This window comes from Ambystoma mexicanum, chromosome 4q, assembly GCF_040938575.1.
Source record: "Ambystoma mexicanum isolate Mex_15411 chromosome 4q, UKY_AmexF1_1, whole genome shotgun sequence".
NCBI classification, from domain to species: Eukaryota; Metazoa; Chordata; class Amphibia; order Caudata; family Ambystomatidae; genus Ambystoma; species Ambystoma mexicanum.
This window is the reverse complement of record NC_090928.1, coordinates 675,062,886-675,076,372: the sequence shown is the minus strand read 5'-3', so window position 1 is coordinate 675,076,372 and position 13,487 is coordinate 675,062,886. Positions and strand designations below refer to the sequence as shown.

Genomic DNA, 13,487 nt, shown 5'->3' with positions numbered 1-13,487 from the left:
ATGAATGTTAATTGCATGGGGGAGAGGATGATGTCACTAGGTCACAGAGCCACAAGTGAAACATGAACATTTGTACTGGCATTATGGGCAAAGCCAACTTAAAGTGAGTGCTCTTATTTGGAGAAACTGGCCTTTATTGGTGCATCCAGTATGAACATATTTTCTTACAACGGTGATGCATTTTTACTGCCATTACGGGCAGAGCCAACATGATGGGTGTTCTTACTTGAAGATACTGGACTATATTAGTGCAACCAGCATGCACATAGTTTCTTAGAGTAGAATGTAATTAAGTATTATTGGCATTATGGGCAAAGCCAACATGATGAGTATTCTTGCGTGGGGCTACTGGGCACATTTGGACATAGACAGCATGAACATGTTTTCTTACAGTATCATCACTGGCATTGTGGGCAAAGACAACATATTTTATTAGAGTATGTTGAAAATAAATTGGAATGTGTATTGCTGTCTAAAATGTAATCATGGATTTTTTCTACACATTAAATACTACTGTTTCATGAAATTCCAAATAGATCTTAATAACGTCCTCCTTTGAATGTAGTGTGTTCCAAAAGCAAATGTTCCCTTTTATTCCAAAACCAGTCCCAATGCCCCGCATTTCATTTGAATGTGTGTTACAAAACGAATGTTCCCATTGAGTTCATTTCCCAAACCCTACCTTTCAAAATAAAAGCCAAACGAAATTCCCAATATATTCCCACTCCCTGTACCTTGCCTTCAAAACCAAAGGGTTCACAAATAACTGATGCCTGGATGAGAGGTGCTGAGAGAAAAGAGCATTGTGATAAATAAACCTCTGACTATGTGTTTTTAAAGTTTTCCTATGTGTTAATGTGCAGTGAAATCCCTCACGTGCTCTGATTTTAAATGCAATCTGTGTTGTTGTTGCAATTGAAAGTTTATTAAGAAATGCATGTCGGTCTATAAATGCAAGTAAATTCCATATGTGATTATTGTGTTGTGCCACTGAGTTGGTGGCAGGTGATGGTGATAAAGCTATTATCAATTGTGTGCATTTAAATACAAATATATTATTTCCATACACCAGCCTGGTTCCTGGCTTATTGGTGACACAGGGGGTATGAGCAGAGTGGTATTATACTGGTTGGAAACCTGACCAAGTTTGAATCTGCTGGTCACTTTGTTGTGCAACACCTTGATTGGGGGAGGGGGATTGAGAGTGGCCGTCCAATAAACCATGACAGCGCGCTCCACGCTGTCTGTGCCGTTTTAAAGTCTTTGTCTGCTCCACCGCTGCAGAATAACACTGTAGAAAGACTGCATCAAGTCGGAGATCCAAGAGAAACTCCTGCCGCACTGCCAGTGCACGCTGCATGTATTGCCAGACACAATTCCAATTGATTGTTCTTGCATCTATTTTTCCTGTTAAAAACAAGCATTGGCAAAGCCAGCAGTTTTGGCTTTTATGTAGGCATGAGATAGGCATTTCCAAAGCACTGGCATAATGGTTCTTCCAAGCCATAAGATGGCAACAGCTGGAAAAGGGTGTGAGCAGCTGCACATTTGATAGCTATGCAGGGCAAATGCCTATCTAATAGCTATACACAAGTCAAAAAGGGGAATGCCTAACTCATGTCTACATAAAAGCCAACACTGCTGGCTTTGCCATTGCTTGTTTTTAACAGGAAAAATAGATGCAAGAACAATCATACCACACATATTTGTATTTATTTATTTATTTTTATGTGTATTGCGCACCTGACCCAAAGGCATCTGGGTGCATTTCTTAGGGAAGGGTAATAGAGGAGTTACATAGTATGACAATAAATATACAGTAATGTCAAGATACAGCTGTGGAAAGCAAGTTTACAGATTTTTCAGCAAGGCAATATATCTGAAATTGGGAGACATATTTACAAGAAGGCATAGTCAGTACAGTGAGGGGGTGTATTAACATGTGGTAGAAAGAGGAGATAGTGCTGGGGCAGCACATTACATAGATGTAGTGTGGTCCTGCTCGACGAGCCAGGATTTGACTCTGTTCTTAAATGTCAGGTAAGATGGTTCGGCTCTCAATGTAGAGGGTAATGTGTTCCAAAGCTTAGCGGCGAAGACTGGGAAACTAGATCCCCCTGCTTTCTGGAGCTTGAATTTAGGTATTTCCAATGTGTGGTCTTGTGCAAATCTTAAGGGTCTATTGGGAATGTGGGTAGTGAAGAGGTTGACAAGATAGATAGGTGCCTAGTTAGTTTTGGATTTGTGAGTGAGTGCCAGAGTTTTGAGTTTTGAGTGATATTCTAGAGGCAATAGGGGTCCAGTGTAGACTGTGCCGCATGTCAGAGATGTGTGATTTCCTAGGGACGTTCAGGGCCGCCCTTATAGTCTTGTTCTGGGTGATTTGGAGCTTGTTGAGGTTTTCTTGGCTATTGCCTAGATATAAGGCATTACACTAATCAATTTTTGCCATGACGATGGTTCTGGCGAGGGTGATGCAGTCGAGGGCGGTTAAAATGTGTCTACATGCTGTTATCAGCTTGCAAGTATAGGCTGATGCAGATAAAACAGCATTTGTTTGTCTTGTGAGTTGCAGGGTGGAATCAAGGTAGATACCTAATGTTTTTGTGTCCTTGGAAACATTAATAGTATTCCCGTCAATGGTAAAGGATTTAAAGGTGAGGTCCAATTTACTGAGTCTAGTGTGAGAGCCTAGGATGAGTAGCTCGGTTTTCTCATCATTTAAACACAATCCATGAAGTGTCATCCAGACCTGGATGACCGAGTAAACATCATTGAGTGCTTTGGGGTCAGTCGCATGGTTGCCCCTGATGGGGATGAGTATCTGGGTGTCATCCGCATAATTGGTATAGTTGACACCCAGATACAGATATAAATCAAGTGGCAGAAGGTACACGTTGTTAGGACAGTTCTATTACACCAGGAACTGGTTTATCAGATGCATAGTTACAATTAAGCTGTTACATTTTGAACGCCGCTCGGAAAGCATAGAGCGCGACTCAAAGAGATGACAGGGTGATGTGTTTTGGGTGGCGATGGCATTGCCATAGGATCTAGCATAACCTTGGGATGTCATTGGTTGGATAAATATCAAAACTACACCCACAGGCTGTGTGTCCCTCCTCACACCTCATCGCTCTTCTATCTTCACTTTCCATGACAATAGTTATGGTTTATAGGCATTGAGCACCACCAAATATGGAAAAAAAGGGCCTGATTCGTATACATTTTTTACAAGGGATTGTCCCATTGAAAACATGTTTTGTAAATCAGGCCCTAAAAGTTGTTTGCAAAAAGACTGTGTTTATGTTGTCATTAGATTGGGATGATTCTCAATCTCACAAAACATGGCAAATGGCTGTATAAGAGCTTCAGCACAAGAGGACACACACACAACAACCTCCTGAAACCCAAAAAGATCCCTGTTGCAGGAGTGGACTAGGAACAAAATGCAGCCCTGGAAATGAAGGGACTCCATATTACGCATTTTCAGCAAGCCCAACCCTTTCCATATGAGAACATTTGAAAATAAAAAAAAGTTTACCAGAGAAAAGAGGCCCAGTGTGCAGAGGCCTAGCGGAAATCTCCCGAGTTCCTTATAGGCCAGTCCGCCCCTGCCCTGTTGGGAGAGTGTGTGTGCAAGTTTACTGTGGGAACCAGGGCTCAATGCCTCCAAAGTGTCTGCCTTAGGTGCAGTTAATTCTCGACAGCGACTCTCCGGGCCCCTCTCCGTCCACAGGCAGCACATCTGGATTGAAGGCAGGCTTCGCCACCAGCAAATGCCCCCTGTGGATTCACAGGATGCCGCTCCCTCTGTCTCTCAGCCGCAATCGGCGCATCTCGTCCAAACTAAGTCACCCCCTCCCACCACAACCAAAGTGAGAGTCACCCGCCAGTCCCCAACCATGAAGGGGTGACTGATGCGACCCCTGGGGAGGTGGTGTCCAGTAGTAAACAAAAGCAGAACTTTCAAGCCCGGCGCAGCGCGTGGATTAGAAACAGCCTGCTTTTCATTAACTGTCATGGCCAACGCACAGCGTGCGTCTGCGTGTATCAATCACGCCAGCGTGCATTGGACAACAGCTGCCAAGCGCGCGCATTCACAACAAACAGCGGCATAAGCAGCCGGGCTCTGCCTGCGCATGCAGAGGGCCGCTGCAAACCCGTACTGCGCACGCACATAAGCTCGCTTTGCAGGGGAGCGCGTCCCTGCCCGCTCACGGGCTGGCTGCGAGTCCCTGCCGAGTGAGGGGCCGGCTGGCGGCCTCCCACCGCAGTGGGAGAGAGGGGACCCGCCACACCCCGCTTCCAGGAGGCTGGGGCCACAGGAGCAGCGCTCTGATACTTCCCCGTGCAGTGTTTATGTGTATTTTTAGTTCACAGCCACAGCTTCAGGGTCTGTTTTACACAAATGTTTTCAAATGGGAAAGTCCCATTGAAAACTTTTCTGTAAATCAGACCCTAAGAATTATTATGTTGTTTCGCGCATTATCCAAAATCGTCGCGTCTTGCTTCCTGTTAGGGAGTGCAGCTGTCATTTAGAAAGATTTGGCTGAGTGGAACGTGTCCTGTCCCAGCCTGGGGGTTTGGCAGAGTTTTGGGGGGCGTGTATTTTTCAGCTTGCAAAATCCGATGTGTTTGTTCTTAGTATATGTCTGCGTTGGGCATTGGGTTTCTGCCATACAATGTGGCCGTTTCTCCCATGTCTCTGCTCTTTCCCAACTCTAACAAAGTTCACGGAGTGACGGTTCGCTTGCACTGGGATTACTCACGGGGAAGATCCGCTATATACTGCAGTCCTGGGGCTTCGCTGACCCCCGGCTCCCCTCCTGTGACGTCACCCCCGTGCAGTAATCGCTCCATAGTGCCCCGCTGGGGGTGGAAGGGGTGGAGGGGGCTGGAGCGGGGAGGGATTCTGGCTGCCAGACCCTGCTCCGCGGCGGCCTTCCTCCGCTGCCCTCCCTCCTCCCTTCCTGCAGGGAGGGTCGGCACGTTATAAACTTGGGTCCAAGCTAGCAGCCGGGACACAGATTTGGCGCTCAGAGTCCGCTAGTGCTGGACGCGGCTTGGTGTGGAGGGCGGCCCCGGTTTTGGGACACCTATTTGTCTCCGAAGGTTCGGCTGTGCCCGGCTCCTGATTTTGGGATCCAATCTACCGAGTAGCGGTTCTTGACCGGCCCTCCCGCGGGATGCTGCTGCTGCTCGCCCGGCTCTCTCTGCTACTCCTCCTGGCCCGGCTAGCGCTGCCGGCCCCCACGGAGCTGACCAGGGGCTCCGCGCAGTGCATGGGGCAGAGCTGCTACGCCTTCTTCTGGAGCCCCAAGCGCTTTCAGGGGGCGCAGCGGCTGTGCCAGAGCCTCCAGGTCGGCGGCGACCTGATGACCGTCCGCAGCACCGTGTCCACCGAAATTATCGACTTGTTGCTGAAGCAGAGTCCCGGCTCGGGGGAGCAGGAGGGTGCCGGGGACATTACGCTCTGGTTCGGCCTTCAGCGGCTGAAGACCACCCGGCCCTGCCCCGACTCTTCGCGGCTCCTGCGCGGCTTCCAATGGGTCACGGGGGACGAGGACACCGACTACGTGAACTGGAAGGGCCCCCACGGGTCCGCCTGCGACCTGAACTGTGCTGCCGTGTTAAGTGACCTGACCTGGGAGGAGAGGGACTGCAAGAGCAAGAGCAATGGTTTCCTGTGCGAGTTCACCTACCCGGGCACATGCATGCCCCCGAGACTCGGGCCCGGCTACGTTGCCACCTACACCACCCCCTTCAAAGTGGAGGGCAGAGACTTCATGGCCCTGCCCCCTGAGACGGTGGCCTCCATCACTCCCCTGGGCCTCCAGCTTCAGTGCCGAGGTGATGACAGTGGCAGCATGCGGTGGGTCTCCCACAGCCCAGGTCCCTGGGACTGCCAGGTGGAGAATGGGGGGTGCAAGAGCCTCTGCCGGGAGGAGAGTGGCACTGCCCGCTGCTCTTGCCCTCAGGGACTGGAGCTGGCCGAGGACGGCCTGGACTGCATCCCACCGCCCAACCCTTGTACCCGCCATGGCTGCCACCAGCTGTGCTTCACCAGCAACGACAACTCGGTCCAGTGCATGTGCCGTGAAGGCTACGAGCTGGGCGAGGACGGCCTGAGCTGCCACGACATCGACGACTGCGAGGTGGACAAGAACATCTGTGAGCAGCGGTGCAAGAACACAGAGGGGGGCTTCACCTGCCTCTGCCACCCCGGCTACGAGCTGGTGGGCCACACGTGCGAGGACATAGATGAATGCGAGGAGCAGGTCTGCGAGCAGACCTGCGAGAACCTGCCCGGCACCTACAGGTGTGACTGTGAGCCCGGCTACACCCCCGACCCCCTCAAGCCCAACCGGTGCCAGATATTCTGCAACAGCAGCCGCTGTACCCCGGAGTGCGACCCCCACGTGCAAAGCTCCTGCATCTGCCCCAATGGATACATTCTGGAGCTGGATGACAGCACGCCGCCCCCCTATAGCTTCGAGGAAACCTCGCAGTGGATCTGTGTCGATCAGGACGAATGCGTCTCTGAGGTCTGTGACCAGGTCTGCACCAACACCCTGGGGTCCTTCCAGTGCTCCTGCGGGTCTGGCTACGTCCTGCAGGAAGATAAGCTCTCGTGCCGGCCCGCGGGCGGCGACGAGGATGGGAGCTCTGAAGAAGAAGCGACCACCCTTGCAGACACCCCAGGCACGCAGCCTCCGCCGCCACCAGAGCCCCTTCACCTTGGCGTCATGATTGGCATCACCGTGGGCATCTTGTCCATGGTCTCCATCCTCATTGCCATCGCTTCCCATCTGATCCGGAAGCACACCGTGCACTCGGTGACAGACTATCAATGCAAACACTCCGAGAAGGCGGTGGTCCTGCAGCAGGTGACCCTGTGCCCAGCAGCCCACCAGAAACTCTAGAAGCCTGCCAGGCCGCAGGACCCCACAGACCAAAGCATTTGCACACAAAGGCAGCGGCCTTTGCCTGAAACTACTATGTACATTTTATGAGCAGGCGTCTAGACGTGGCGGTTTCATGGTGACTTTTTCACTTGTAAAAAAAACCCAAAACAGAATGCTTTAAGTGTCAGAGACGGCCCCTTACAAGGCACGGGGTGTCTGGTCGCTTGGAACTTGGTGAATGTAAGTGCGGGCGGCACATTAACTTTATCGAAGCAGTTTTTCCCAAATAAACCTGTCTGCAAATTTAGCTGGGAAACAGTTGAGCATTGATGGAATTGAGTATTGTAGTAATGGAATTATTTCCACCAGGAAACATGACAGATATTGTCTGCAGCAATTTTCTTATATAGTAGCCCACTCGTCATAAATGTTCAAGGCATTCTACTTTTTTGGGCAATTGATTGCATCTGTTCCAGTGTATGCATTTGTAATTTGGGGGTTCCATGACTTTCCATCTGTGCATTTACATATTTGTGCTTTTGCTTCATTGTGTTTAATTAAACAGCAACAAGTCCGTTTTAGCACCCTCCCTTTGTACTTTTTCTCTACCCCCTTAGCCTTTTTTATTCTGTCTGCTTGTTCCCTGAAAAATGAGCAAACCCGATGGAAATGCTTAAAGATGTACATGCACAGATAGAGAAACATGACACCACCCCAGGCTCGGGGACAGCGCTGTGCAAGCGAGATCACAAGGGCAGAGAAAGGCACAAACATATTGCAAATATGATGGCTTTCTTAGGCTAGCACACGTGTTGGCTTGCTATCCTTCAAAACCAAGGCCAAACAAAACATATCTGGGGTTGCTTGTGTTTCCGTGCATAGCAGTCCGGGCAGAGCTGTTCCCATTGGTGGCAATACTTGGCTGATTTGCATATGGCCGGACCCCTTTTGCAATGGCGCAGAAGGTTGCCCAGAGCAATGCCAGTGGTTCAGATTAATTTGAAACGTTCCATCCATCACTTTTTTGGTTTTATTCATTCAAAACCACACCTGTTCCTTCCTCGAGTTCTCAACAAAACTGTCAAAGTATCCAGTGCTTCAAGCATGGAGAACATTTACCCGATTGCAGTTTAACACATATAGTCCATTTTGCCCCATTGCTAGAATCTAGATATGGTGAGGCCTGGTGCATGTAAACCCTCATTGAAAGCCTGTGGTCATACCAGCCGTCATGCCTGTCAAGGAGTGGCTGCCTTTTCAATTTCCCCGGGAGGATAGCTCAGTGGCAACATGCTCGCCGTGGAAGCAAGACGACACAAAGCAACACAGGTTCGATCCCGGGGTCCACGCTTAGAAACTTCTGGGTATTTAAGCGCATTATAAATATGCAACTAACACAACAACAAATTCTGTAACAGCGCCTCGATGCTCCCGGGCTGTGAGAGTGCTTTAAAAATCCAATAAATAAATAAATGTCCCCGCGTTCCCTGGACTGTGGATGTGGTTCTGGCGGCTAGCAACTAGACCCCCTGAAATACGTCAGCACACCGAAGGGATCCCCCTTTCCGTAGCCATGTTTAATAGTGCATGTTTGGTTCCCAGGTGTGAATCGTTCGCCCGTTATCAAGTCCTGAGTTTGTTGCTAGGCAATGCTGACTCGTGGGTTTGTGGAGAACACCAACGCTTGTTCAGCCAGTTTACAGTGCTAGGTCATGTAAAATCGGGCACGTTTTTGGAACGGCTGATAGGAAATATGTTACTAAACCACTTTACATATTAGAATGAAGGCCCCAGAGCCCTCCCGGAAAGTCAAACAGTTAATCTTCCTTTGGAAAAGTTGTGCTCGCGATAACTGGCCAGAATAGTGTACTGACCTTACTGTCAAACTAAAATAGCGATCGAGTGGCGCCCAGCCTTTCCAATGGGCCCAATTCACAAACATGTGTTAACACGGGAAAGTCCTATTGGAAACGTGTGTAAATCAGGCCCAATGTGGCCTCTGGCCTTTCCGTTGGCATGTTCGCTCGCGGTGTGGGGGAAGGGCAGCCAGTCGGGCCTCCTCGGTGAGTGAGTGGTCAGTCGGTGCTTGCTGTTGGCTGCTGGGAATGTCCTTTAGAGCCTGGGTCCTTTCGAGCTTTAGCACTGGCCAGATGGAGGATGTAGCGCCAGACCCTTCATGTGCTAATAACATTATGTCAATTACCAGGGATCATGTCCTAAAAATTAAAGTGGGGGAACTCATTAACAAATGCAATGGGATGTGACGTAGCCAGAAAATCGCATATCAATGTGAAATATGAACATTTCATTAAATTGGCTTTGCATAACCACCCAAATTGCGCAGGACGAATGGCATTTGCCTTTCCGAAAATCAACACACACACAAAACCAAGAGAGGATATTTTCTTCTAATAGTGTTTTCGAAAAACTTTAGAAGGTGTGCAAGTTTTAAACTCCAAGAACCACTACAAATGTTTTCCGTGGGATTTACAGTACCGAAATGGGACATTTTACCTTTAGTTGCTTGTTATTTTTCTTCAAGTTATAGAGTGCAGTGGTGAACTGTCCGGTCTGCAAACTTGAAGACTGTGTTTTTATTCCCGAGGTTGGCTTTAATTCATGAATTCAAATAGGACATTCAATGTTTCTCATTTTAGCTGGGGGGACTGAGTCCACCCTCTGAATAAAGTGGGTGGACTGCGTCCGCCCGCCATACCCTCGACTTGAGCCCTGTCAATTACACTTTTTAGTAGACAACAGTGTTTTTTTTTCCTGACATGTGGTTAGTTAAGAGCGCTGCCTATTTTCCCGAAGTGACAGCACACCAGAAACTAGCAATAGACTGTTGTCTCTGGTGAATCGGCTACTGGTCCTTGTCACAGTCAACTGGGACATAATACGTGTGCAGCTAATACTGTGCTGTCCATGAACAGTCTTGAATGTCACTTTCTTGCAATGGGGAGGGCTGGTGGTGAAGGGTACGCCTACAGCTCCTAAACAAGGTTTCTTGAGAGTTTATTGCCACCTAAATAGAACCTTATTTTACATGGATGGTGCCTGACTTTTATTTTATTTTTTTTTTAAATAGGAAACGTTTATTGTATATTTGTTCTCTTAGAAAGAGATCGTGGGACATGAAAGAGGATGAATGGGTGGCGGGGGTAGTTTTTGTGCAAAAAGCCTTGAACTGTATTATGCATGTCTTTCAAATGGACTAACCTCTGGATCAATACTATTCCATAAGTACTTTACCCGCATTCCATGTTTGCTGTCCATCCAATGCCTTGGTTTGGGCCACTTAGTGAGCTGCTGTCCAATAACCAGCATTATTGACCAGCTTCCTGGACGGTAATATCAATAATATCTCAAAAGCCCCATATTGATAACTGAGAAGCCGAGCTAATTCGTGCGAATTAATCCTGAAAGCGGAATGGCTGGGAACCGCACTGTGTTGCAATGAAGCACTGCGGTTGCCGCACAATTCGACAACGATGCAAGACACTGATGGTCAGAAGGTCGGCCCCCACGCCCCTTCCTTCAGAGTGTCCCACAACAGGTACATACACCATACTGAAACTCATGCACAGGCCATGTTGCTTAAATATAGAAAAGGTAAATCAAGACAGCCATGTTCTGCTTTTAACATGGGAGATTGCTCTGTACTGCACTTAATCCGACAAGTAATGTGTTGCTGCCTTGTAAAGCGGACAATTGTGTAAATAGTTATTTATTTTCATGTAAAATATGTACGTAAAGAAACTGACGTGTTTCTATGTGAATAAAATAAACCCTTTTAAAGTAGCTTTCCTGTGTTTCTCCGTTGTTATTTTAAGAATTTAGTAGCTCTCTTACGCAGCTATATTCGGATATTTTTGGCACGCATGTTACCTTTTGCAGTCCTACTTTTCTTCAACTAATCTTGTATGAAGTTCTTTGCAGCAGATAGAGCAGGCTGTGTGTTCATCTCACTTTACGGCACAGTAATAGAGAGTACTGTGCCGATCACCAAGGCAGTAATGGGACCTCACATTTGAATATGTGTGTAATTATAATTGGTTATTTATAACGGCATTATGTCGGACCCGGGGATCGAACCTGTGCTGCTTCGCGTTGTCTTGCTTCCAGGTCTGTTGCGTTGCCCCTGAACTATTTTCCCAGCAAATAGACACGTGCACTTAATATGACATAACACATGTTATTGAGGAAAGAAACAAAAGGCGATGACCAGAACCGCACCAAGGCAACGCGGACAACAACAGTACATACAAACAAAACAAAACGACACTTCGCTTCTGTGATAGTGGAGAGGAGGAGTGCATCGAGTTTCCAAAATGAATTCTGAACACGTGCATTAAACATTCCTCACGCACACATAAAGGACCGGTGGTTGTGTCCCGGACCACTTATTCCCGGCACCCCTTCCTTATGGAATCTTCTTCTCCACCCCTGAAATGCCTCAGAATGATCTTTTAAAAAAAAAAATGTGATTGTGTTGGTGATATCCAGGCAATGTCAGCACAGTCTATGCTACGGAGGAGGACCCTGAGGGGAATCCGAGTGGTAGCACTACACACTGGCTTCCCACGCGGCTATTCCACAGACTCTTGTCCGCATGGACTCTTACTCGTGTTACTGCAGAGTACACAGCGGATAATCCAGTTTGGGACCCTCAGGTCGGATTGTCCCATAGGGTAGTCTGCTCTTATTCCAGGCAAATCCCACACACGCCACATTTTCTCTCGGGTACTTGAACATAATGCACTGCCACTGTCAATAGAGTACTCCAAAGATACTCCGGGTGGTAGTACCGAAATATGCTTTATTGAGACTATTCTGAAGAAAACCTCATTCTGCAGAGAGAATTGTCTAGAATGGCAGGTATATTTGGGTGTAGTCCCTTTTGTGATCTCGTGATGATTATGATAACGTAGGTGTTCCCCAGAGGACGCGCATAGATGCAAAGCAGGCAGTGACCCAACTCCCCCCGCCCCCTTAGAATGCCAAGCACAGAAATTACTACTGACTACTTAGTATTTCACCCCAAAAGGTTTGCAAGCCCTCCAACTCCCCCAGGAACGGTCTCAAGGTTCCACACTGCTGGTTTCCGCAGAGAGGAGATAGAAGGTGTCCCCGGGCTGTGGATCACTCGCGTTCCCTGCACACTCAAGTTTTGCCCAAAGGCAAACAATAGGTCACAATATTTCACAAGGTCATTATTAACCGCAGATTCACTTAGTCAAGTATATTTTGTCCTACTCGTGAGTAGGGGTAAGGATAGCTAACTCTATTATTTAATAACCAATTGTTGATTTCTAGAACCACAGCAATGATAATGTTAATTCAATTCAATTTACTTGCAATAATAACCACGCTCTCCTGGCCACAGTTTTCAACATCAATCTGTGCAATGTATTAATACATGCCATTCATTAATCAGAAATACTAAACATCTTTTTGTAATTCATATATATTAATTAATATTTTGTTTGTTTTGTTACAATATTGCATTCATGTTGTCCTATGTAATAAATGTTCACTAATGTTGCAATAGCTCAACGCGTTTCGGGAATCAGAGAGGGGCAATTTGAACCCAGACAGAAATAGCCCACATTTGTCAAAACAGAAACCGTCCACAATTTCTCTACAAGCACTGAAGCAGACAGAGCTCTCATTCACTGAGAGTGTCCATACTAAAGCAGGCATGGCCCTTATACACTGTGGCAGAAATGACTCTCATTCACTGGGAGTGTCCATACTAAAGCAGACACACATGGCCCTTACACACTGTGGCAGAAATGGCTCTCATTCACTGGGAGTGTCCATACTAAAGCAGACATGGCCCTTACACACTGTGGCAGAAATGACTCTCATTCACTGAGAGTGTCCATACTAAAGCAGACATGGCCCTTACACACTGTGGCAGAAATGACTCTCATTCACTGAGAGTGTCCATACTAAAGAAGACATGGCCCTTACACACTGTGGCAGAAATGACTCTCATTCACTGACAGTGTCCATACTAAAGCAGACATGGCCCTTACACACTGTGGCAGAAATGGCTCTCATTCACTGGGAGTGTCCATACTAAAGCAGACACACATGGCCCTTACACACTGTGGCAGAAATGGCTCTCATTCACTGGGAGTGTCCATACTAAAGCAGACATGGCCCTTACACACTGTGGCAGAAATGGCTCTCATTCACTGGGAGTGTCCATACTAAAGCAGACATGGCCCTTACACACTGTGGCAGAAATGACTCTCATTCACTGAGAGTGTCCATACTAAAGCAGACATGGCCCTTACACACTGTGGCAGAAATGGCTCTCATTCACTGGGAGTGTCCATACTAAAGCAGACATGGCCCTTACACACTGTGGCAGAAATGACTCTCATTCACTGAGAGTGTCCATACTAAAGAAGACATGGCCCTTACACACTGTGGCAGAAATGACTCTCATTCACTGAGAGTGTCCATACTAAAGCAGACATGGCCCTTACACACTGTGGCAGAAATGACTCTCATTCACTGAGAGTGCCCATACTAAAGCAGACATGGCCCTTACATACTGTGGCAGAA

The 13,487-nt window shown here is 47.7% G+C and overlaps 1 protein-coding gene across 1 annotated transcript; it reads left to right on the top strand.

The window, feature by feature from the left end:
- Window positions 1-4,973: 4,973 nt before the first annotated feature.
- Window positions 4,974-10,709, top strand: THBD (thrombomodulin). Its single transcript, XM_069608258.1, has one exon. It carries the CDS (start codon window positions 5,190-5,192, stop codon window positions 6,924-6,926), a length of 1,737 nt encoding a protein of 578 aa, XP_069464359.1. The 5' UTR covers window positions 4,974-5,189; the 3' UTR covers window positions 6,927-10,709.
- The last annotated feature ends 2,778 nt before the right edge of the window (window positions 10,710-13,487 follow it).

Coding starts and splice junctions, on each gene's coding strand:
- THBD (XM_069608258.1), top strand. CDS start 5,190: ATGCTGCTGCTGCTCGCCCGGCTCTCTCTGCTACTCCTCCTGGCCCGG.